The sequence below is a fragment of the Equus asinus genome, chromosome 3 (genome assembly GCF_041296235.1).
Source record: "Equus asinus isolate D_3611 breed Donkey chromosome 3, EquAss-T2T_v2, whole genome shotgun sequence".
NCBI classification, from domain to species: Eukaryota; Metazoa; Chordata; class Mammalia; order Perissodactyla; family Equidae; genus Equus; species Equus asinus.
Genome location: NC_091792.1, coordinates 105040364 through 105065715, shown reverse-complemented (window position 1 = coordinate 105065715; position 25352 = coordinate 105040364). Strand labels below are relative to the sequence as shown.

General features: G+C 40.3%; 1 protein-coding gene across 2 annotated transcripts in view; it reads right to left on the bottom strand.

The window, feature by feature from the left end:
• ADAMTS3 (ADAM metallopeptidase with thrombospondin type 1 motif 3) overlaps window positions 1-24633 on the bottom strand; it is a 267146-nt gene extending 242513 nt beyond the window's left edge. Inside the window, exons 1-3 of one of the 2 annotated variants that reach the window (XM_014847231.3) lie at window positions 23985-24633; window positions 22644-22671; window positions 4717-5123 (exon numbers count right to left, since the gene is read on the bottom strand). In XM_014847231.3, coding sequence (XP_014702717.1) covers window positions 4717-5123; window positions 22644-22671; window positions 23985-24053 — 504 coding nt within the window. In that variant the 5' untranslated portion in view covers window positions 24054-24633. The remainder of the gene's footprint in view (window positions 1-4716; window positions 5124-22643; window positions 22672-23984) is intronic. The other variant, XM_044766117.2, reaches the window with a different exon arrangement.
• Between the last annotated feature and the right edge of the window lie 719 nt (window positions 24634-25352).

The window sequence follows — 25352 nt, the reverse complement described above, 5'->3', positions numbered from 1 at the left end:
CAAATCTAAAAAGCATAAAACACCTCCAATATTAACCAGATGTGACTGTCAGATATTTCAGAAAAGAGGTTCAGTTTATGGTTCCTAAATTGTTAACCTCAAGCTTCCAAGACCCTCTGCCTTAACAGTGAAGATCCCTGTTAGATGCCTCGGGAGGCCTAAAAGTGGTCTGGAGTGAGACCAAGGCAGGTGGAAGAGAAACTAGGAGGAAGAGCATCTCCCACCTGTGTTTTAACCAGGGCTTTCCTGAGTTTATCCATTTTACATATTATTTTATTAGATAACCCCTAGTGATTTCATTTGAAGGAAGAATTCCAAATGTTAAAAAAAAAAATGTTGAAAACTTCTATCCTAAGATAAATGCCCTCGATCATTAAATCAGCCCACAAGGAAATCACTGAGCTGGATAACTGAGGACAGTCATCACTAGTCAGTTCTTCCACTCCCAACCAGTTCCCTCTGATGATAATCCAGGGGAATTAACAAAGCAATTTTGTTCTAGCAAATCTAGAAAAATCCAGTTTCCTTATGTTATAAAATACATGACATAAAGTCTACTAACCAAACAACCCTTTATTTTGGCAAATTTGTAGACCACAAAATGTGATTGTGAGCTACCACTACTCACAGGGGAGATTCATGGTGTTACAGAGCAAATTCCAGGGCTCTGCAGAATAAAGAAATCTATTTTCAGCAGGGATTCTCAGCCAGAAGTGTCTTCCCACTAAGAAGTGTGTGAAATGCCTGCCATCACCATGACTCCTGGTGAGGAGAGGTAAAGCATGTCAACACCCTCCAGCCAAAGACCACGAAGAACACATTTGCCATTGACAAGCTGGTTTATTACATGTTGCACAGAGGGAGAGTGCACACCAGAGGGAACCCTGAGCAGCTCAGTAAGACAGTGTTAGAAAGAACCTATTAATAGGATTTGGGCTTTGGCTGGGTAATTTAGGGGAGGGTATAGAGAAGTGGGGCTTTATTCTAGATTGGACACTGTCAGAAAGCAGAGACAATTCCAAATTCAGATTGAATATTTCAATAATTCTTCCCTATAAGTAGGGTAGAGTAGAGCAGGAATAACACGCAATTGGAAAAGAACTAACAGCCACTCATAAAAAATAATCTTGGCAAAGAACAAGGAAAGGTCACGCTGGACAGGAAAAGACATTATTCTTGGCCATATTGAGTAAGAACCATGGTCAATTCCTTTGCACAGAAAAGACTTTGATGTTGATTTCAGGAACCCACAGAATATATTAGTTATTATGCATATCTATGTCTAGGTCACATTCTAGACCATGGTTCTGTATATGTCCCTCAAGGCATTTTTCTGTCATCTTCATTGTTAAAGTACCTTTCCTGTGATCATTCCACACAGTTACCTGGAATAGGTGGACTCTACCTGACTATTTCAGTCAAGTTTCTGATGTCCAGAGGGGTAAAAACAGAAAAGCGTCACTACTTGCACTTCAAACTATCTGTGGTGAAGAAGTTTCTCTTCCCCCTAACTGGTTTCAGACTGATATTTTTGTAAAATACGTTAAAAATTAATCACTAGAAAAATAAAATGAAAAACCAAGTCACAAAACACCAGCCCCAATTTTTTTTTTTTTTTAATTAGAGCCAACACACTTAGAGCCAAAAACACTTAGTCTCACTTTCCATATTTATCTTGTCACAAACCTGAGTCTGTGGACACACTTTGAGCAGCACTGCCTTTTTAAAATTAAGTTAAAGCATTATGTTGAATACAAATTAATTCTGAGTGTGCATCCATTTCAAACTCACATAGCATGTCACACATAAGAGAAAAAAAGAGGCAAGGAATTTCACTCAGGGAGAAGGCCTGGCTATGAACTATCCAAGCTTAGTGAAAAATAAACACCTGTGGCTGCTCTGTATGTGCAACAACTTCAAAGGCCACATGTAGAAAATCAGATCACTGGAATCCTGTCTATACCAGTCTAAAATTTAACCTAATGAGGAGGATTAGATTTCTCATCCAGGTAGGGCTTCCACGGCATTTTTCTTCCATATCAGGAGACTTGACTGTATACTTGGTTGACGATATACACGCCAATTTTCCCTTTGGTATTTTTAGGCCAGAAGTGGCTGTACTTTCTAATAAGACAACTTGGATTTGATTATAATCCCAGAGCCTCCCAGGGCAATGGCTTTAAATCCCATCAGGTTAATCCTTGGGCATTTACGTTATCTCAATATCCCTGCTTTCCTTTCTAAGGTCAAGAAGGTCAAGCTTAAATCCCTACATAGCAAGTTAAAGGAACAAAAAGCATTTAGGAATCAGCTAATCAGTCAAATTTATTTACATTCCCATCAATTAAACTTCCTACTTCATCTCTGCTAAGAGCTTATCCTGTCCAATGCAATTCTGCAATTTTAAGAATTTGTCCCCAGTTTAATGAGTAGTGAAGTAGCGCTGGTGTTAGCCCTCCAGTTTGTTGATCTCTTCTCCACAACCCTGCTTCTCCTCCTGCCATCATCTTCCTTCTTTCTCCACAGCTGTTGTGAGCTGGAAACTCTAGAAAAGCCTTCTGTTTCTGCATACCCACACAGTCAGCACTGCCTGCTATAAGCTGGACCCGATCCTTTTCCTGGATCAAGCTCAAGGCCTGGGCCACTTATCTCTGATTCAAAACTCTGTCTCATTCATAAAATCTCTCCAGAGGATACTTCCCTTAACCACAATTTTTTAAGTTAAACAGGATTCTAATACATTTGTAGGTATCTATATATAAATATGGATATAGATGTATTTGCCAGATTTTTTCACATTTAAATTCTATGGCAAATTTAACATCTTTGAGTTCCATGAGGCTGCTAACCATGATTATCCCCTTTCACCAGTTCACAGTGCCTGGAATAGTGGATGGCCCATAACTGACTTCCTACAGGTATCTTTTCATTAATTAATTAATGGATCAAAGAATGGAACAAATGAATACTTGTAGTGTACACATACACACACTATATCAATAGATACAACGTAGATAGTTAACACCATATCTTAAAAATGAGAAATTAACCCTAATAATTAATGTTCATTTATACTTTCTATTTTCCTCTTCCTTATAACAACTTATTATTGTCCCAGATTTCTGTACATATGATAACATAATTTGACACGTACAGTAAGAAAAATACTGATTGCGAAGTCAGGTCTAAAAATAAAATCACTGTGATAATCTATTAAAATAATTTCCTTGCTTTTGCCTTCCTTAAACTGATATTCAAGCCAATATCCCAAGTTTCAAATCTTAACTGAGGAGATAAAAAGTACATAATTTTTTATGCAATAAAACTGAAAAATAAGAATGAATCAAGTTTGATACATGATATATTTTACTTAAAAGTATTATAAAGCAGTACCTTTGCATATAATTTATTCCCTTTTATATCTTAGCAATATTGAACTAAACTCTCTCAGTGAATACTTTAAACTTAGTTTTCTAGAAAGTGATTTTTTTTTTCAGTGACTTAGTTAATTCAGGTGTATTCAATGTTTGCGTAGAATGAGAAGAATTTGAGAGATTCCTTATATCCTCAAACCCCAGAACACGGTCCGGCACCAAATATGAGAGTATGGATCCTAAATGGATGGTGTCCAACTTGGAGACTCGGATCTGCTACACATACTCTATTCAGTTTTCTGTGCTGGCTTTTAAAAACCTACCAAACATCAAGAAGCAGTACAGCACTACAAAAATAAAGCCTACAACAATGAACTCATGAGCACTTAGTACAACATATGGTGTCATAACTCCTTTGGGTTGCACTTATGCATACAGAGGACAACAGCGGAATATTCAAAGTATTGCTGGAGGACCAGCCAAGGTAGAATAACTATAAGCAGGAATGTAAGAAATATTTTGAGAACTCCCAGAAAAGTGACAAAACAAAGAGAATACCTCTGAACTCCCAAGAAACAGCAGCCTGGCAACCATAGAAAGAAAAATGGTTGCTCTTTTTGAACAAAGACTTGGAGTCAACTGTGAATGGAAGAGGCATAAACATTGACATACTTTTCAAATAACATCTGGAGATACAAAAAATATATATATATATATATATATATATTTCACACTTGCAGAGTTAGTAAAGACCAGTCACTTACTATTGGTCTCAACTACAAAACTGAAGAGCAATATATAGGTATTTTATTTGAAAATAAAGGAAAAAAATGAATCAAAGCCACCATACAGAGAGAACTACCTCTCATGTTCATAAAGTAATGCTATTTGAACAAATTCTGACAGAGGATCAGCCCATTTCCCATTTTAGCATTCTGTGGGGAAGCAAAAGAATGCTTTCAAAATACTTTCTTTAAGAAGATATCCAAAGTTTCCACATAAGTGAAATACTATCATTTTGGAGGAATCTTGTTTCTTTAGAAAGCTTTAAGAATGCTTTGAAAGAAGTAAGGAAATAAAATTCCCCAATGTAACACAAGTGAAAATATAGGCAAAAAACACTAAAACAGTTGTCTTTTGTTTCTTGGAATAACGTTGTCTTCATGTCAAAATTAAGCCAAGGCACATACCTTTGACAGTAAAATGCTTTCTAATGCTTCTTCCTGCACTTAAAACATAATAATGAGGCTTCCTTTCCCCCTCTACCTCCCAAACCATGCTGAACCATGCTGTACTCCCAAATACCTGCAAACATATACACACAAGAGGGAATGAGTCTTACCAGACCATCACAGTTGCTAATGGCAACAGAGGTTCCTGGAATGTCCATGATGTCACCAACATAAGCACAGTTAGTCTGCAAAGGCTCTGTTTTCCAGATTCTTTCTGAAGCAACTCCTGGTTGATGAGCATTAACAGGGTTGGTTATATTCCCAGGCACCAGAGATGTCTCCTGCCATTCCACAACTGCCCCAGGAGCTACTAGCTGAGTGTTGGGCTTTAGTCGCAGATGAAAATCTCTTCCAAAGGCTGTGATGTTAAAGAACAATTGCTCAGAGTTGGAAGACACGTCCCTCGTTGACCTCTTTTTGTGATTTGCAGAAAGAATATGGGAGAGATAATGTCCTTCAAAATTTGTGCTGACTGGAGTCACCAGCTCATACTCTCTATGTCTCTTTATTGGTAAATCTGTGGGGTGAAAAATAGAATTGTAGAATCCTGTGCAACAAGAGAACACAGGAGGACATAACATAGGCGTAAAGCGCCCACCTCACAAAACTCTGCCTCGACTTGCATAATAAATATATTCCTGAATCATCTCATAAGTATTAAATTTTGAGAACTCAAATCATGTCTCAACTGCGCTTAGGTAACTCTGTGTTCAATGAAACATTTTTTTATTTTTAAAAAAAGTTTATTATAATGTGAATATTCAAATCTTATTTCTATGTCTAAGAACATGAATATAGTAAGTTTCCATAAAATATATCTGGCTTGCTTATAATCAAAACCTACCTCCAATTAATTAATTATTAGCATAACTGACACCTGCTACAAACTTTTAACAAAGTTGCTATTATGTAGAAGAAATTTTTTTCTCATTGTTTTAATTTTTTCCCTGTAAGAATGCTAGAAGTTATAGTAATTGCAATAGCCACTTTATGTTGCATCTACCATAGGCCTGTAATTTATACACTATATTTTATGGTGCTGCAGCTTACACACATTCTTCCATCATAACAACCCTAACAATCATACTTCCCAGGTGAGGAAACTGAGATTCAGGAGGTATGTGTCCAAGGTCAAATAAGATCCAAGGTCAACTGTGAAGTTCAGATATGGGTCCAAGTCATACTCCAAAGCCCATATGCTCATTCTGCTCCTCATGTCATGCCACATAAACCACAGAACATTTTCAGAAAATGAGGAGAATGAGTTAAAAAAAGGAAATAATAATCTATAAATTGAATATGCAGGTACTGGTTAGTCATGAGCAAAGGGCACTGTCATTTTGCACCGTATTCCTTACATGGGACAGATACTTATTTAAATGTGAATGTGTATTTGGGGTCCACCTTACAACATGAGTGGACACTTACATGTTACACTGAATTTCACAATTAGAACTTAATTCCCCTACTTTAGCCCAATTTGAGTATTGTGTCTTCTGAAAGGCAAACATTCTTGGGAAATATAACAAACTGAATTAACTATTTATCCCTTAATAGAAGTGATTTTGAAGGCAGAAGACAGTGCATACTGGAGAAGGAAATGAGGAGGGCAACAAGGATGAATAAAGCAATCATAGAAAGGAAAATCTGAGACCCATGAATTAAAAAGTTCCCCACCTTCATAATTTTAGCCTAAGGCTAGTCCTGTAGTGTTAAAGGACCCTGAAAAAATTATATGATTCACAAACACTGCTCAACTATAGAAATTACATGTATGTCATCCAAAAAATTAGAGTATGAGAACCATAAATGAACCTACAACCTATGTTCTTCAAGTATCCCTCTAGAATCACTATGTTTTCACTATTTCCCTGCTTTTTAAATACTTCAAACGATGGGTAAAATACCAGAAGATAAATGAACGTATTTTGCAACTAGGAAATTCCTTGAGTGCATGTTTATCATTATGCCACTTATAACGACCAATGTATTTAAATAAAATATCTCCCTTTATTCAATGCACAGAGCAAGTAACATGGGTGTAAATATTTACTAGGCAGAGGAGTGAGGACTGTTGTATCACAGAGTCAAGAGAAGCCTGGCTCCAACACTGGGAGCAGCAACAGCACAACCCCAGCTTCAGAGGCCCTCTATATCACAGCCGACGACCTACCCCAGGCATTAGGGTAGGCACAGACACAGAGATTCAGTCTCCTTTACAACCAATCCCTGGTGAATACTTTTGAAAATTCTGATTTAGAGAAAAAACTCAAAATTTTAGGGAAGGAACTCAAATGTCACAGGAGCAGAGTGCGGAGGGGAAAGTTTCCAGAGTAAGGGATAAATAGGGCTCTGGATGTGGACTGACGAAGCCTATCCCAAATTAATTCCTTGAGGCTAAGGAACTCCCCATTCGACTTGGTACTCCCCATATCATCTAATACAAGATTTTGCACCTGCCAGGGTCTCTTGTCAATAGAATTCATTTAATACGTATTAAGTTAGTAATGGAGGTAACTAGAGAACCTTTGCTTTGTCTCTGCTGCTCCACACTCTGACTTACTGCCCAAGGCCCGTGAGCATCTGGCTACACCAATAATCCCAGTTATAACTCTTTCTCTAACCGTCGGTTTACTGTTTCAAGGGAAGGAGAAAGCAATGCTTAATTTTAATGTATGGATTTCCCATCTCCACTGAAGGGAATTCACACAACCAAAGTCTAGACAACATACTGATGCCTGGATTAAGTGACTGGAAGAATGCAGGGAGGCTCCTCCACACCCAAGAGGATATCCAGAGCCTCGTGCTTACAGTAAACCATGCATCCTAGATTCTCTGGGACAGTTCCATTTTTCCGCTGTCACAGAATATGCTCTGAAATTTTATTCAAAATAAAGATGGTGTAGTTCTACAGAGCTTTATTTTCTCTAATGCTAAATAATAAATCATCCCCAAAATGTACACAGAAGAAACATTTCTGAAATTAAATCCTGAATGAGTTACTTTCCAGTTGGGAATTAAGGTAACCAAGGGAAAGGATGTACTTAGTAACCCCTCAGGCTACCATCCCCCAGAAAGTAGTTAACGGAACTGACAAAGGAGCTACCCAGTCACCTGCCATGTGTTAGCAGAATAAATACTGAGCACTGTGCTTTGTGCTTGAGAATATACCATCTCTAATTCTCACAACAATCACAGAAGATGGGTATTACAATCCCCAGTTTATAAATGAGAAAGCAGGTCTAGAAGGCCTGAGACATAGAAAGAAAGAGCCAAGGGAAAATTTCAATTCTGATCATTTTGACACTGAAGATCATATTCTTATGCTCTTATTCACTTCAGAATAGATGGAACATCTTGCTGTCAATTTCTAATTTAAGATCTGACTTATAAAGGAAAACTCCTACAAGAATGATGACATTCTGCCTACCCGCAGCCAGCCAACCAATTTTTCCTCTAGTGTAGCTTCAAAATTTTCTGTAAAAAGGCTCTTAAATTCTTGGTCTTTGGGAGGAAAATAAAAAGGTGGCGGGTAAAGTTCAAAATTGTCAAAAGTATTTAATCTCAGATTACAATCACATAAACAGACTAAATTATATGCAATGTTAATTCACTGCATTCAGAAATTACACATTTCACAGATCCAAATACTTCCATAAAGCAATAGAGCCCATGGTGAAGGAATGAACTACAGTGGTAGAAAGCAGCAAGTTAAGTCAACATATGAAGTTGAACATGTTCTTTATTTTTTCTTAGGTTCGGTTTCCTCAATTCTTAACTGGAGGTTAGTCATAGTTCCGACTTCATGGGTTTAGTGAGAGGTTTAAATGAGATTATGCAGAGGATTCAGTAAATATTAGCTATTCTGACTTAAATGTAAGTTAGCTACTCATTAAAATAATGCTCACATGAAATTTTAAAATGTGAAACTATACAATTGTCAGCTGAGATGGTTGAAGGGCCACAGCAATAGGTCTGTAAAGGTTTTTGTGGGCCATAAATTCCACAAGCACAGAGGGCTGAGGCCACTGTAAAGCCACACTGTGGTCACTAATTACCCAAGCCTGACTTGGATGCAGTGAATTTTCCACAACTCTCTGGCATTTGTGTACACATGATCCACCTCCCTCCTAGTAGTATGGATGAACTGTCTACAATCTTACCTATGAGGAAACCTTTCACTGTGTATCATACCTTAACCCTTCCTGCCTTTGCAAGAACGGCTTCAGCAATAACCCTCTCTCTCTTTCCTTATGAATTTCCCCCACATCACTAGATCAGCCCCATCAGCAAATAAATAAACTGCCATATTTCCTGTCTTTCACAAAAAACCTTCTTGAGGCCACATCCACTTCCAGCTAATCCTCCGTTACTTCACTCCCCTTTATAGCAAAACACTTCAAAAGACTGACATTAGATGTCTCCAATTCCTCTCTTCCCATTCTTGTTCCTTCTTGAACCCACTCCAATCAAGCGCTTGTTGAGGTCACTATTAACCCAAGGTTGCTGAAACCAATGGCCAAGAGCCTCCGTCTTCCTTCTTTCCCTATCCGCAGCATTCTGATCCAGTTTATTCTCTTTCCTTCCTAAAGTACTTTATTTAGCTTCCAGGACACCATTCTCTTCTGGTTCTCCTCTTTCCACATTGGTCTCCCCTTCTTATTCTCCCTCCTCAAGTCCCTTTATTCCCATGACTGTATACACTGCAGTGCCGTAGGACCTAGTCCCAGGACTCTTCTCTTCTGCATCTACCCTCTCTAGCCTGATAAGCGCATCCTACCTGGTGACTTTAAATGCCTTCACACTCATATATCTATCTCCAGTTCGGGCTTCATCCATGAGCTCTTCTCTTCGCAATTCAATTGCCTATGGATCCTCTCCATGTGAATATCCACTAAGCATCTCAACTTAACATTTCCAAAAGTAACCTTCCTCTCTTCCTGTCCCCAAATCTCCTCCTTGCCCATGTCAGTAAATGGCAACTCTATTGTTCCAGTTACTCAGACCAAAAACTTGACTAAACCATCCTTAACTCTTCTCAGACCACACACCAAATCTTTTAACAAATTCTATTGACTCTACCCTCAAAATATCTCCAGATTCTGACCACTGCTCCCCACTTCCTCAGCTACTACCCTAGTCCAAACTACTACCGTCTCAGTTTTGAATGAGCCTCATAACCATTCTCCTTGTTTCTGCTCTTCTCTCAAGGTTATAGGTTATCCTCAAAACAGAGCCTGGGTAATTAAATCAACAGATCATGTCACTCTTCTTCTCAAAACCCATTCCACTCAGAGTAAAATGGCTCACAAGGCCCTACAGCCTGGCACTGGGCATTCTTACAACTCAAGGCATTGTGTTTGCTATTTCCTCTGCCAAAGTGTCTTCCCTCCAGACAGCTACATGGCTCACCCCACAATTCCTTCAAGTCTCTGCTTAAACATGACCTTCCCAGTGAGCTCCGTCCTGACCACCAGTAACCATCTCAACACTCTCTATCTCCCTCGGCATTTTACTTTTCTCCACAAAACTGGTCACCATCTCACATACATTTTATTCATATATTTACTTTTTTATTGTTTCTTTATACCTGCTAGCCTATAAGCTTCATAAGTGCAAGGATTTTTATCTGTTTCCTTCACAATTCCCCAGTGCCTAAAACAGACCCTGCAGTCAATAAATATCTGTGAATGAATGAGAGCAGTTTGAGCCTAAGGGGGTATCTAAAATTAGAATGCATCCTCTCTTCCCCAAATAGTAATTTACTACCAAGCAATCAATGATAGCCAACTACACAAGTTGTCATATACCTCTACAGCCAGAATTCTGCTTGCAAATGTTGTGTATATTTCTCACAGTTCCTGCTGGCCTATAAATCAAACATTTCATAGTATCAAGGACTTACATTTTAAGCTACTAACAACAACAACAATAAAAAGAATCTAATCATTAAAACAGACCTCCTGGCACGCAGACGCAGAGCCCCTCATCCTTAGGAGCAGGCAGCAGGAAATTCCCCCCACTCTGCAATCCCTTTGGATAGCCACAGAATTACAACTATACAGGTCACAAACAAAACAGACCTTGAAAAATCATCTAATCTTTGCCTCTTTCTTACAATTAAGGCATCTCAAGTAGATGACGTTATTTTTTTTCTTAAGTTAGAGGTGAAGTACCTTTAACCTGGTCCTGCTCTCTATGAGGAAAGATTTTTCTCTGAGTACTCCTCTCACCCAGTATTAACTCACCCTTCCTCAGTGAAGAAGAGTGACATCTGTGATGGGTAAGTCTGGGAAAAATAAGAAGTCTGCAAAGCTCAGCACCTCTCTCATCATTCTTCTTCTTGGGAACCTTCCTGATAAAGAGCACATGTTCTCTTCCACTTCACCAGGGGCAGGCCCTGCCCTAGCCCAGCGGGGCCTGACACACACCACACCGGCTGGGGTGCACTGTCAGCCTGCACTCTGCCTCCCAAAATGAGAGCCACGTGCTCCACCCCAGGCTCTTGTAAAAGGTATTTTTACTACATCTTTAGATTTGCTATTTCTCAACTTGTCCAGAACCCAGGCAGGTAAGAAGGGTATGTTTTTATTCAGGATCTCCTCAAAAACTTGAACTACCTCTCAGAAAATTTATTGGCACATCTCCACTGGCAGTCTAATTATAACACTAACAATTCTCCTTGTCAGGGAATTCTCTCATATCTAAATTCCTCACTCTAGAGTTTATCCCAATGCCGCCTTCTTCTTTGTGCTGCAGGAAAAAAAATACCTTCTTGTGTCTATGTGCATGTGTGATATGTGTATACATCTGCACACACGCACACACACACACAAGTACTGCACACAACCTACAGCAAAGAATTCGAGGAGACTATGTTCTACGTTTCCATATACTTAAAGACCTTTTAGCTAGTCATACTTTCTGTTTTAATGTCAACCGTGTTAGATTTTTCTAATAATTTCCAAACTTTAATCATTTCTGAGCCTTTGGACCCTTTTACACATCTGTGTTTTAGCACGATACTTGCACATAATAGGCCCTCAGTAAATCCAGGTTAAAAGAAGAAAAGTTCCCTCAAACTGAAGCCTGAATGGGTCAGTTCTCTGCTGAAAACAATGCCTCTCTCTTCCTCCCTTAAAATATCTAAACCAAACTTCTCATTTTCAGCAAATATTCAGCTTGCCTTCCTGATTGCATTACTTCTGCTCATCATGTGCTGATTCTCTCAAACCTCCAGGCTAGAAAACTGCCTTCAGTTCAAATTTTCCCCCATTTAATATCATTCAAGTCCTACTGATTTCTCCTTAGAAATTTCTCTCAAATTAATCCCCTTTCTTCTAATCACCTTCGAATCCTCATCACCTTACACTGAAAGGCTGCAGGTGCCAAGTTCAAACTCCTCACTACCAAATACTGCATAAATTATACCAAAATATTCTCTAAACTACTGCCAGGAAAGTCGTTTTAAAGTCCCACACCTAAAATGCTTGGGTTCTACCACTTACTACCTTTATAATTTGGGTCACTCAGGACCTTTTATGCCAGTACTCAAGTATAAAAATAAGGGTAATAGTATTTAATTTGTAGATTTGTTGTAAAAATTAAGTGGCGCCATCCAAAGCGCTGAGTAGGCTGGCACATGGGAAGTGCTCAGTCAATGTCAGGCATGGATATTCCCATATTATTCTCTCTGAATAGTTTCAATGGCTCATCATCACTTCAGGATAAAACGGATTCAGAAAATTGACATCTTTTTTCCATGTTAAACCTGAAAATTGCTTGGAAGCCCATCTACTAATCAAATCTTCTCACTTCACAAGTTAAGAAACTGAAACTCAGAGATTAGGTAACTTCACCCAAATCAAAACTTAACTCTGTCAGTTAAGGCCCTGTGGTTCTGTCCCTAATTTCTTTTCAACACCATCTCCCATGTTAGCCTCTCGAACATTCCAACGTGCTCACTAGACCCAGCTTCCTCATGCCTGCCTTTAAAGCCAGGGAAAGGGTCACTGCTTTCTCTCCATCTATGCAAATCCGACCCAGCCCCACTGACCTATCTCAAGTCCCATCTCTTCCAAGAAAGCTTCCCTGCTAACTTGTCAGGTACAGACACCCTGGTCTAAGCTTCTTAGTTCTCACAGTCGTGCACTGTCTATGAAAATCATAAAAATCTCTACGGGAGAAAAGTTAGATGCTTTTACATCTTGTCCTTTCAGAGATTTTAAGCTCTTTACAGCTCTTAACTACGTTTAAATGTCGCCAGTGTACATTAGTCTTTGGGGGAAAAAAATCAATAGCTATTTTTGGAAGTGGGGATTCTTGGGAGGGAGTGTTCTCACAGCACGACACAGTGGCCTATACTTTGAGATCATCTTAACTCCTTCACACATTGAGCCACATATACTCACAACTGAGGACAGGCAGCTTGGTATTCTTCTAAGTATGTTGTAGAATTCTACAAAAAAAGTCTCCTAGAGAATACTAGATGTCCCCAGCACGTTACAAAGACCACACGATGGAAGAATAAGAGAAAAGTCTTCAGTAGTACAATGAACATTGCTAGGACCTGGAGTGACTACAGTACAAAGCTCCCAAATATCACAGCAATTTTTAGCTGAGCAAATCAAGATCAAAGCTACCCCAGGCACACAGAATATTGGAGTACTTGTGATTGATACAATGTGGCTTTAGTTCCCAAGTGAGGAAGGGAGGAGGCTACGATGGTTTGGTACTAAAAGTCTGGAGTGAGAAAGCAATGCGTTTGAATTCTGGTATCAAGCTGATGTGCTCTTTGGCATCCTGCAAGCAGACTGTGAAAATTAAGCCTCAGAGAGATTATCTGTAAAATAGGGATAATAATGGGGATCAAATGAGGTAAAGCACATAAAGGGCTTGTCCATTTATTACATTGCTATAGGTGAAAAATTAGCTGACGTTACTGTCACCATCACCATCATCATCTACTAGAGATAGAGAAGATGGAAGGCAGTTTCAGATTCCTTCCAAGGCCTGGCACCCCTCAGGCCTCCGCATACTCCATTCTCACTCCAGGCTACTGCTTCTGAAGGTTAAAAGTGATCCTAAGTTCCATGTCAACAGAGGGCCTGAAATCCAGGCTGGCTGTAACAACCCATGCTCCGTTACCCAACCTAGACACTGGGATCCTCTCCCAAGAATTGGCTGATGACTATAAAGAGGCAGTTCACAGAGGCAATTTCCTTTATCAGGTATAAATTCTCAGTATGCAACAATCTGGCCACAAGAATGAAATCGAATAAGCATTTTCAAGATCTGCTAAAGAAGCAGCTCCAACAACAACATTTCCAAATCCTGAGCCGAGGGTAAGAGAATGACTTTCATCAGAAATGAGAGGAGCCAGCTGCTCCAGGAAAGATGTGAGTGGGGTGAAGAGTGGATGTTAAAGAGGACACCACATGCCCAAGGGCTTCCCAAGGCTGTAAACACTAACGGAGAAGGGGACACATCTTCTCGCAGAGGCAATTAAAAACTGTGACACATCCTGAAATTCTGAACACAACCAAATTATTTTTCCCTCACTTCATCTCCTCTAGGCTTTTATCACCACAAGGTAGAGAAACTCTTTGATGTCTCATTTTTAGTTGCAAACCTATTTTCATAGTCAAAGATTTTCCATCAAAGCAATTTGAAGAAAAAAATGTTTTTTAACTCATTAAGAAAGAACAAATAGTTGTGAACTTAAAAATTCTTCTCATTTTTTTTTAATCTGGCTTTTTCATAAATATTTGTTGCAGTTGCACAATGTTTATGTCCAAGAGAGTCATTTAGGAAAGAACAGCACATTCTTTCGTGTTCCAGAACATGAAATCAGGTAAGAGAAGACCTTTCAAGAAAAGAAAAAGCATGACGAAAAATTTTTTGAAGAAAAATATCCAAGTATTTTGTTTGCTACATCTTAAAATGATCAAATAATCAATAACAGGATAACAAGTAGAGGAGTTTTTTTTTTTTTTAAGTGAGGCCCAAATGCCAAACTTTTCACATTCCAATCTTATTTTTTAAAAAAGCACATCTACTGTTATATTTATCATCACTGGAAGCTTTACAAACTTGAGAGCTATATTAGACATTCTAAAAATTAATATTTCTCATACGTCTTACAATTTTTTGATGGATAATACTTTTAAAAACTAATCTTGTGTCTAGAATTTAAAGCCAGGAAAATTAGCATTTGTCCCCAGGGCCAAAGGCTGGGGAAAATATGACAGATAAGAAATGTGGACAGCATTTTTAAAGGTTTTCACTGAAACTTTACTCGCAGTAATTATATTTTCCAAATCTAAAATAATCTGGCTCACAGTTTGACAAAAGTATGAGAAACTGGGACAGTCCACTAGGCCACTGTATTGGTTTCCTATTGCTTCTGTGACAAATGCCATAAACTTGGCAACTTAAAACAACATGAATTTATTATCCTACAGTTCTGGAGGTCAAAAGTCTGAAAAAGGTCGCACGGGGCTAAAATCAAGGTGTCAGCAGGGCCGAATTTCTTCTGGAAGCTCCAAGAGTGATCTGTTTCCTTCCTTTTTTCAACTTCCAGAGGCCGCCTGCATTCCCTGGCTCATGGTTCCCTTCCTCCATCTTCAAAGCCAGCAACGTCAGACCAAGTCTTTCCTATGCTGCCATCTCTCTAGTTCTTTCTCCTTCACCTTCTTCCTCCATTTACAAGGACTCCACCTTAGATAATCCAGGGTAATCTCCCTATTTAAGGTCAACTGATTAGCAACCTTAATTCCATCTGCAGATTTAATTCCTCTTTGCTATGTAACATACCGTATTCATAGGTTCCAGGGATTCTGATGTAGACGTCTTTGGGAGGCCCTTATTCTGCCTACCACAGCCACTATTTCCCATGGAGTATGCTGGGAAGCCCTCATAGCTGTGGCATTTGTACATGTGTGCTGCCCAGCACCCAACTACCCTTTTTCTTTAACTGCACCCCAATTTTCCCCCAGGTTAAACATCCCACACTCCACTCTTAATCCATGTAAGTCAAGGGTGAAATGTCTCAATCCAGGTCAATCAGAGCACTGCATCCCCTGCCCGTAGTGAATGGTTCAAGGATAAGCTTATGACTCAAGCTAGGCAGCCAATAAAAGCCCTACCAGGAACTCTTCCTGGAGCTCTAAAATTAAAAAACAGTTTTCTGTCTAGTGGGGTAAAAGATAGAATGATAGCCTAGAGGTGCTGGTGACAGTCTTTGCCAAAACCTGGGGAGCTACAATCTTATCCTGATAGAGAAATAAAGCCAGCACAGAAAAAAAGTCAGAAAAAGAGAGGAAGGAAGGGAGGGAGGAAGGAGAGAAAGGAGGGATGGGAGGGGAAAGGAGGGAGGAAGGGAAGGAACAGGGAAGAGAAGGAGAGAGAGAGAGAGATTGATTCCTGACATTATTTGAGCCCTAGATCCAGCTATACCTGACTTTGATTACATCATCTTTTGTTTTCCTTAACCAGTGTCACCTGGGTTCCTGTTACTTGCATCCAAAGGAGTCATGATTAATACAAGAATTTTCTCTCAGTGAAATGGAAAGAAGAAATTTCAATAAATAAGGTGAAAAGAAGAGAAAGAATTGTGTCTGGTATACACAAAATATAGTTGGTGTGGAATCCATATGGAATAACTGATTTTGCACCACTCCTTGCTCAACTCCTCCCTCTAGTGCTATATTCCGATGAATTAAGCAACACTACATTGAGATATCAACATGAAGATAATACATGAAAATAGAACTCTCAAAGAGCTGTCACATGGTAAGCTGAGTGGCTAGTTTACAAGGCCACAACACAGTAAATTAAGGTTCCTGGAAATTCACGGTGGCAGGCAGACCTATCAAAAATGTAGAGATTAGAATGAGGTGACTCTCCTTGATTAGAAGTATTTTTGTAAAAGCACAAGACTAAGTCATACTAATAATAACGCCTATTATTCTACCTTGCATACCACGTGCCAGCATTTTATAAATCCTTTACAACTCTATGAAGTAAGTAGTAGTAGTATGCCTAAGTTACATATTTTAAAAACGACACTGAGAGGTTAAGGTCATCGGCTAGAAAGTGGTGGAGTCAGGATTTTAAACCACATAGTGAACAGAGTCTATGCCCCTGACCATTTGATGGAGGAAAGGCAATGAATATTAATAGGTCCTAGAGCAGATATACTGCTTAGATTTTAGATTAAGGAATGGATTTTACATGTAAAAGAGAGAGGTTTTAACACATAAAATAAAGATATCTCAAACTCATATGAATAACGATTTCAATCATTCTTTTTATTTTTATTTTGTGTGCATATATACATACAAAAATATATATACTAAATATGAAGAAAAATTATATGAAATGTGATTTAATATCTAAGACCACAGTATTTGAAGACTCATATATGTAATCCTATTTTACTCTCTACAAATTTACTAAATATTATTTTTGTTTTATCAGTGACTGCAAGAACAGATAGACTGTTTCATGCTGCGCACAATTTGTGCTAAATTCCATAAAGATTCATCATGCTCAAATTGTGGCAATCATTTTTATAAACAAGAGACTGACATTTTACCACAAAATCTCTCCTAGGGATTTACAGTTAAGTCAGCAAAGTCCTGTAAATGTATTTGGAAAATTAGGATGAATCAATTACATGTGGGAACAGAGAGTCCTAAGCTAGGGAACTCTTCACATGCTTTACTATCCATTCTAAAGAATATACAACTTTCAAATTCTATTCTATGAGGTGGATGAATCTTCTCATAGTACTAAGAAATTTACAAAACATTTCTATAATATAATTGTTCATACTTTTGGGTACTTGATAACTAGAAAAATGATTAATTCATTGCATCTTTCAGAGATTGCATAATCAAATATTTAAAAATGATATTCAAATGTCAAGAAGAACAGAGCCAAAACTAATTAAAAATTAAAATTTAAAAAATCAACACTTTCCTATATTGCGAGTAGTTCAGGTTGCACAAACTTTTTCAAAAGCCATTCGTCAAAATGTATCACGTTAATTTGGTTTTACTCAGTAATCAACTTGCTGAGCTCTCTCCTAAAGTCATCATTTGAAAGGCAGGCAATGATCTATATACAACACTGTGTGGCAAGATTCATTATCATGAGAAATGGGTACCAGTAGGAAAAAGATTACATAAATTAAGGTTTATTAGTACGATTGTTAGTATGATGTTTACAAGGAGTTTGTAATGCTATGGAAAATTACACTAAAATGTTAAACAAAACAAAGACATACAAAAAAACACAATCTGTTGATTAAAAGAAGACAACAAAAATATGCTAAATTATAACAGTTTGGTATTTGGGATGATTGTCAAAAATCTGGGGAATACAGAAAAATTAAAGAAGACAATTATAATGGACACATGTAAAACACCTATAATCAGAAGAAAAACTGATTAATTAAAAAGAATGATTCAACAACTTATAATAATAGAAGAAGCATAGCTTAGGAGTAAAAGCTGATCTCTATCAGAGGAACACTAAAGACAGGGTTCCCAAAATTCTGGTAACGGCAATTGTCTTTGAGGAAGCATGAGAGTCCCATCTAAGTCTTCACTGTCAGTATATCCTGTCCAAGTGGGATAACCAAACTTCCCATGGAAACTACTCACGATTTTACCAGGCAATTTGGAATTGTCCCTAATGGATTTCCAAAGTAATCTGAGTTGGCTATCCACAAGCAAAGAATACTCAGAGATAAATGTCCTGGAAGCAGAGGTGACCTTGGAAATTTCTGAACATTTCTGAGTAATATTATGATTATTTGGTACAATGACAAGAGAAAATGGTGAAAGTATGGGGAAGAAATATTTCAGCTAAATAGCAATAAGTTGTTGGTGATAGAAAACATGCTGCACTTAATAACATCTTTATCTAAGAAGTTTAAAGCACTTAACATTAATCATTATGATGTTCATTGGAGGGGTGGGAGCCAAATCAGCATACTCAGTGCATAATCTTTAGTTACAAGGAAGAATAATGGCTTCGGTAACTAAAATTCTAAATTTCACAAAGGATTCTTTCAAACCATACTTTTTAGTATTGCTGTTGGCAAATTGAAGTGACAGATTTTAATTTTAGCTTATCTTACTTCCCCTGATGCCAGCAACCGGGCAAATGACCCTAAATAGACTTTAGTGCAAAATTAGTGGGCATTCTAAACCTGCACATAATTCAATTCAATTTGCCAAATACTTATTGAATACAAACAAAAAAGTACAAACATCCAATAAGCCTAGGTCCCTGAGCTTTGCAGGGTGAAAAAAGAAGTCAAAGAAGCCTTGATAAAATTGCATAATTAATTGTATAGTCATTGGCAGCATCGTCATTTTCTTGGGGATCAATTAAAGCTGGAGAGGGGCACAGAACAGGAGCATTCAAGGAAATTCAGAACACAGGTAAAGCCCAATAGGACAATACCCTGCTATGCATGAATAACAAACATTTGAGGACCCACGAGGTACCAAGCTCTGTTGTAGGTACTAGGGATACAGCAGGCATCAAGACAAAGTCTTTGCTCTCATGAAGTCTGCACTAGTGGACATGCTTACTACATGCCAAGGACTAGGTAAAGTAACTCACACGACACCTTAAAACCAAATAAATACCTGCAAATGACGACAATTATTTCTCAGTAAATTGGATATTTGAAAGGACAAGATTAGCAACTTTACTTTGTTAAGAATGAAATGTAATGGAATTTGAAACCAGGAATCAGACCTGGGGCAGAGAAAGATGGATATGCCCCAATTCCAAGAGAGGGGGCAGGGAAGGACAGACAGCTTAACAGCAAAGTCTCACAATGACTTTTTCTCTACTGATACTCAGGCAACCTCAAAGTGGTGGCTGATGAAACAAAAGGACTCAGAGAATTCTTTTTCAGATTCTCCAATTTCTACAGAACAACGATTATTTCCTAAGCCATATGTGTCACAGAGTAAGCCTCCTTACCCTATCAGGCCAGCCAGCCAGCTGCCCACAATTACCCTAGGCATCCTACCGAGGCCATATTCTGAGTCAGAAATGAGTTTCCTGGTAAGTCACAGAAGTATGTTAATGGTCTCATGAAACACACAGATATACACACAGTACATACACATTCACACATGTACCTATATGAACATATGTGTGCACATAAGTGCATATGTTTCAGTGTATGTATGTATGGGTGTAGATAGGTAGGTACATAGGTAGGTAAATAGCTCCTCTCTGGCTGACAAAGGACAGAGAACTAGGTCACAGTTCAAAACCTATTTGCCCATTTTCTCTAGAGTGAATCATACTTTCCCACATAACAAGAGGGCATTTTTCCACTAGGTGGAGAGAGAAGGAAAGAAGCAATATCCCGTATGACACACTATATAAGTAGCATACCTATACATATTCTAACGTGCCCCCATCACAACCTGCCTCCTCCCCACCTAAATAAGAGCCTTCCTAGTCTAGAGGGTTGAAGCACATCACATATATATTTTTTTAATTGAGTTCTTAAGTCAAATACTAAAAAGTACATAGTGTGTGATTCTATTTATAAAAAAACATTAGAACACTGGCAAAATTAATCTATCCTGCTAGAAATCAAGACAGTGGTTACCTTTTGTGCAGGAATAATCTTAGGAGAGTGGCACAAGCGCTTAGAATGGTCTACTTACTGATCCAGGTGCTGGTGTTCCCTTCGTGCAGAATCAGCAACGTATACACTTACATGCACTATGCTGCGTGCATATTATATTTTAATAGACAGTGGTTTTTAAATTTAGCTTCCTAATAATTTGTGGTTTGTTACTAATTTATATTTATCTCTGCCTGAGACATTACCTAGAAATTATTCAAAACCATACAATTTTCTCTAGCCAATTTGTAGACCAATAAATATAAACTAATGAATTCTACAAGACTTATTAGCCTTTCCTAATTGCATCATTGATCAAATAGCACCTCCAGGCAGTTATATAAAACCACTTTCAAATCAATTATTGGAAAAAAATTACTTAATTATATGTAGAGGAGTACCTTTTACCAAACCTGCAAGCTAGCAATCCTTTGACGCATGGGAACATGGGAGAGAAGTCTCATTACTGTATACAAGATTTTTGAAAATATATTTTTAAATCCTTCTTAAGAGTTCCATAAATGATTATAACTCAAAGCAAATGAAAGCCATACTTTTGCTACCACAAGACTGGTGAGTCAAATCTATTTTTTATCTTTATTTCTTTTCTTGAAATGGTAAATACAAATGATAATAATAAAAGAGAAATTCCATAGAGCAGAGGAAATTGGGAGCGAGTAAATCTCCAGCAATACAACCTAAGAGGGCCCTGCCCTCCTCTCTTCCACACTGCCACTCATCTCCCTCCTGCCAATGGAAGCACACCTGTACTACTTTCTCCCCTGCAGGAAAGGGCCACCAAAGGAAGCGACAGCAGCAAAAGGACGGGACCAAAGTACAGACAGGGCCTCTGACATGAGACCATGCTGATCCTATCTGAAAATTTACTCAAAGCAACATATTTTATTCCTTTGGTAGAATGGGTAATCTTAAAACAGCTTCTTAATCTGCATATTGAAAAGTTGGGATGTTTAAGTAATCAGATGCTTAAGTAATAAAAAGTAAGATAGCTTTCTTTTCCCGATTTGTGAAAAAAAAATCCTTATTTAAAAAACATACATTGATGACTGAATGCTATCAACTGCAAATGACAAATGTCTCTTCATAGACACTACATTCTTAAGCAGTTCTCAGTCCCTCTCCTCCCGTGTCCTTCTCTTACTGGGGAGGGCTAACCCCAGGGAAGAGGTCCAACAATGCTAAGCACTGAGTAGGAGCGTTCTGACATAGGCTGCTGTCCAGCTACACAGACACCTCTGGACCTGGATCTTGGGGCCCCTCCACTAGCTTACATGTATGGAGTTCCCCCTAGCTCTCCACTATGCACTCCAGCAGGTAGCTGTGTAACTTCTCAAGGTTCATTTTCTTCAAATCTAAAATAGGCATCATTGTGCCCCCACCTCATGGTGTGGTTGTGAGAATTAGATGACAAAATGCACATACAGCAATTAACACTGTGCATGGCACACAGCACATGGGCAATGACGTGTAACTGTGTTTGCAGTAATAAAAACTTGTGGTCTAAAAGATGACTTTACAGTATCACTTGACAAATACAGAATTTACAGAGACTAATACTCTGCCAAAAAGAGAAGCTGTCCAAAGTAACCCAAGTTGAATGTGTATGAAAAGACTCTGAATGGAGCCTGGCTTCTCGCCAGATGACTTTCAGTCTCTGAATTCAGAACAAATATATTACTATAAACAGCTTCAAAAAAGACCATGGACTTTGGAGTGACCTGTTACAAGTCACACTCTCTGAGCCTCAGTCTTCTCATCCATAAAATGGGAATAATTCCCACAGCATCAGGGAATACTGAGGTTTTCAGACGTTATTTACAAAAGCCCTCATAGTATCTTGCACATTAGTAGATAATTATTAGAAAGCAGATGGAATAAGAGAAGTCATCAGAGTGTTTATTCAAAGCTGGAAAATTTTTAGAGAAAGATTTCCATCCTCTGTACTTTATGTTTCCCTTCTTTGTAGCATTCTTATACTTTGCCTTCTGTTCTAATCAAATGTGTTCTTCCTAATGCCACACCAGTTGATTTGATTTGATTATCTCCATATCTTCTTCCAGCCCCTACATCACCCTCCAAGTACCTACCAGTGCCTTGTCCAATGACAGTAATAAATTGATGCTTGAGAAGTCCAATAGCAGGAGAATTTTTACATCACTCTAAAACTCAGCCTGAGGAAAGTGGGACCCTTCACCAAAAAGACGAAGAGAAGAACAGAAATATTCCTGGACTACAAATTTTTTTTTAACCACCAATGGGAGAAATTTCAGAAAGAATATTTTGTGTAGCTTACTTCATTCCTTACTTTCTACTAAGATAAGAGTGACATCTGAGAACAAGGCTTACCTATGTGCACCATTTCTTCATTACCAGCCTGGAAAGGAGGGGGAAAGTAAGAAAAAGAAACAGTTACTGGGTTTCATCTTATCACCTTGTGCGTTTTATTTCTACCACTAATGCTTTTCAGGAGCTAGCTAATCAGGAAATGCTGGAGACCGGGATTGGTGCCTAAGGCTGCACCTCCGTTTGTAGAAGGTTCTTGTGACAGGAGCATGAGCCAATTCAAAAACAATTTGGGGCAGGGAGTTGTTTGCCCGTCTTAATATTAATTTAACATTTATGAGGCCAACAAAAACAAATACTGACACTCAATATTCTTTTCTGAAAACTCCAGATACTGGGTCAGGATTAGAAAAGAAAGTCTCTGTATTTATACGTGCAAAAAGAAACCTACAAAGGGGGCCTGATGTATCATATTTGAGGTCAGGAATCAACTAGACAATTCTCTATGTTTTACTCTATGGTCAGACCAGGCAGACCAGAGAAGCTACAAAAACTCACAGAGAGAAATGCTGTGCCCAAAGTCCCACCAGCCCTGTGCTGATGTGATTTACTACAAACGGCTCGGCTTGTCCCGCTGAGCCTTCTCAAGGACTCTTCTCAGAGCATCGGGCTTCACCTTGAGTCTCCAAAGGGTGGGGGCTGGGCCGAAAAGAAACAGAGCTGCACTCAACTTAGCTTTAAAAAGAGGAGGAGTCGTGCAGAGGGGGAGGGGAGAAAAGGGGCAGGCGCCTCCAGCTTCTGCCCAGGAAAAAGCAGGGCAGGAAACGTACCCAACCCCCCTCCCCAACTGTCAAACCCCAGCCCGGCCGCGGTCCTCCCAGGACACGTGTCTACTGGATCGCTCCCTGTCCGGCCCAAGGACTTCCTGAAACCCCCGCCTCCGGCTGCCCGAAAAAGCTGTGAGTCAGTAAGCAGGAGAGAAAGCCCCGCGAGCTCGACTCCAGCAGCAGCCACCGGGGCACTGGGATCCCGGACCCGGCGGCCAGAACTTCATTCAAGCGCCCAGACCGCCCTCCGGAAAGGGGAAACCCAGACGGCCCGGCGAGGATGCGAACTAGCTGCAGTTTGTCACCAGGAATTGTTAAGATTGCTGCAAAGTGGTGAAGCCCTAGGTGTGACAAGCCTGGGCTCCCGGAGTGGGAGGCAAACCCTCCCGTGCAATTCAACCGCCCACCCCAAACGCCCCGCACGCTGCGCCCAGCCCTCAAAACACCGCTCCTGAACGCACCAGATAACAGGGAAGGGTGGGAGGGGGAGGAGGAGAGAGAGGAGGGGAAAGAGGGGAGGAACTTTTTCGGGAAAAGGTTGGGTTTGAGTTTTTTATTGTTATTATTTTCCACTTACTTGTCCATCAGCTGAAGTCCTAACCTCTACCAGAGCGGCTGCTATCAACCAAAGTGACAGGAGAACCATCACGAGTCGAGTTCACTTTTCAACTACTGGGCAAGGCAAATGCCCAGAGCAAACCCCCCCAAAATAAGTTTCTTAAAAAAAAAAAAAATTAAAAAGGAAAAAATGCAGAATAAAAAAAAAACTGCTCTTCTGTGCTTTGCTTCAATGAAAATGAAATCTGAGCTCTGAGACGGGCCCCCTCTGCTCTGCAGTTCTTTCCACTTCACCTTCTCACCCCGTCCTCCCAAACAGAGCGTGCAGGAGCGAGAAGGTGCTGCGCCGGGCACGAGCTGCGCCGGGAGAGGGGGAAGGGACGAGGGGCTTCCAACTATCTCTGCCCAAAGCGGCTTTTTCTAGGCTTTTCGAGCACCATTGGTCCCTAAGGTTAGCGCTGAGAATGCTTGGGTTCCGTGGAGCACAGCAGGGGGAAGTATCAGCGAGAGAGACGAGCGAGCGGGAGCGGGAGAAAGAGGCAGGGAGAGGGCGACTCCGCCGCTCGCGCAGAGGTGGGGCGGGAGGAGCGGAGGGGAGGAGGCGGAGGCGGTGCGAGGAGGGGGCCGCTCGCCGGCTCCCGTGGCTCGCAGAGCGGCCGTCTGCTCTCGGCCGGCGACCCGCAGGGCGCTAATAAGGCGGCCCGAGCCCCCGGGCACCCCTCCCGCGCGGCGCCCACGTCACGCGGGGCCGGGGCCCGCGCCCCCCTCGCCCGCCCGGGAGGCCGGGGCGGGCGCCGCCGGCGCGGGAGGACCGGGAGGAGTGGGGAGGCTGGAGCCGGAGCCGGCGCCGGCCCCGGGCAAGGTCAGGGTTTGAAACCGCGCGGAGGCTGCCGTGGCCCGTGCTCGAGCCACCCCCGGGACCCCCTCCTTCCCCGCGAGGCGGGCGACCGACGGGAGGCGGCGGTCCAGGGGAGCTGCCGGGAGAGCGCCGGTCTGGCCTGGTGGGATGGCTGTTGAGTTAATTATAGGAAGGAGGAGGGTCCAGCGGCGGTCCTGGACTTTAGGAAAGTCACCTCCTCCGACCTCCACTGCCCTCCCAGCCGGGAAAACGTCAGCCAGCAGAGACCTCCTGGAACCCCCAGGTCTTAACGACTTGGTTCTCTCCCCTCCAGACACCAGTCGCTTCCCACGTTTTGTGGGGGTGGTCCCTCCCCCCTTTAAGTTCTTGTTTATGCTTTATTCGTTTATATTAGTTTGAAAAGATATCATATCTCTTCCTTGACTCACCCGGATGCGGCCGTTTATCACTAGAGTACACAGGCCTCAGCGTCTCTTCCTCTCACCCAGATTAAGTTATCAAATGATTTCTGCCCAGTGTGGCTCGGAG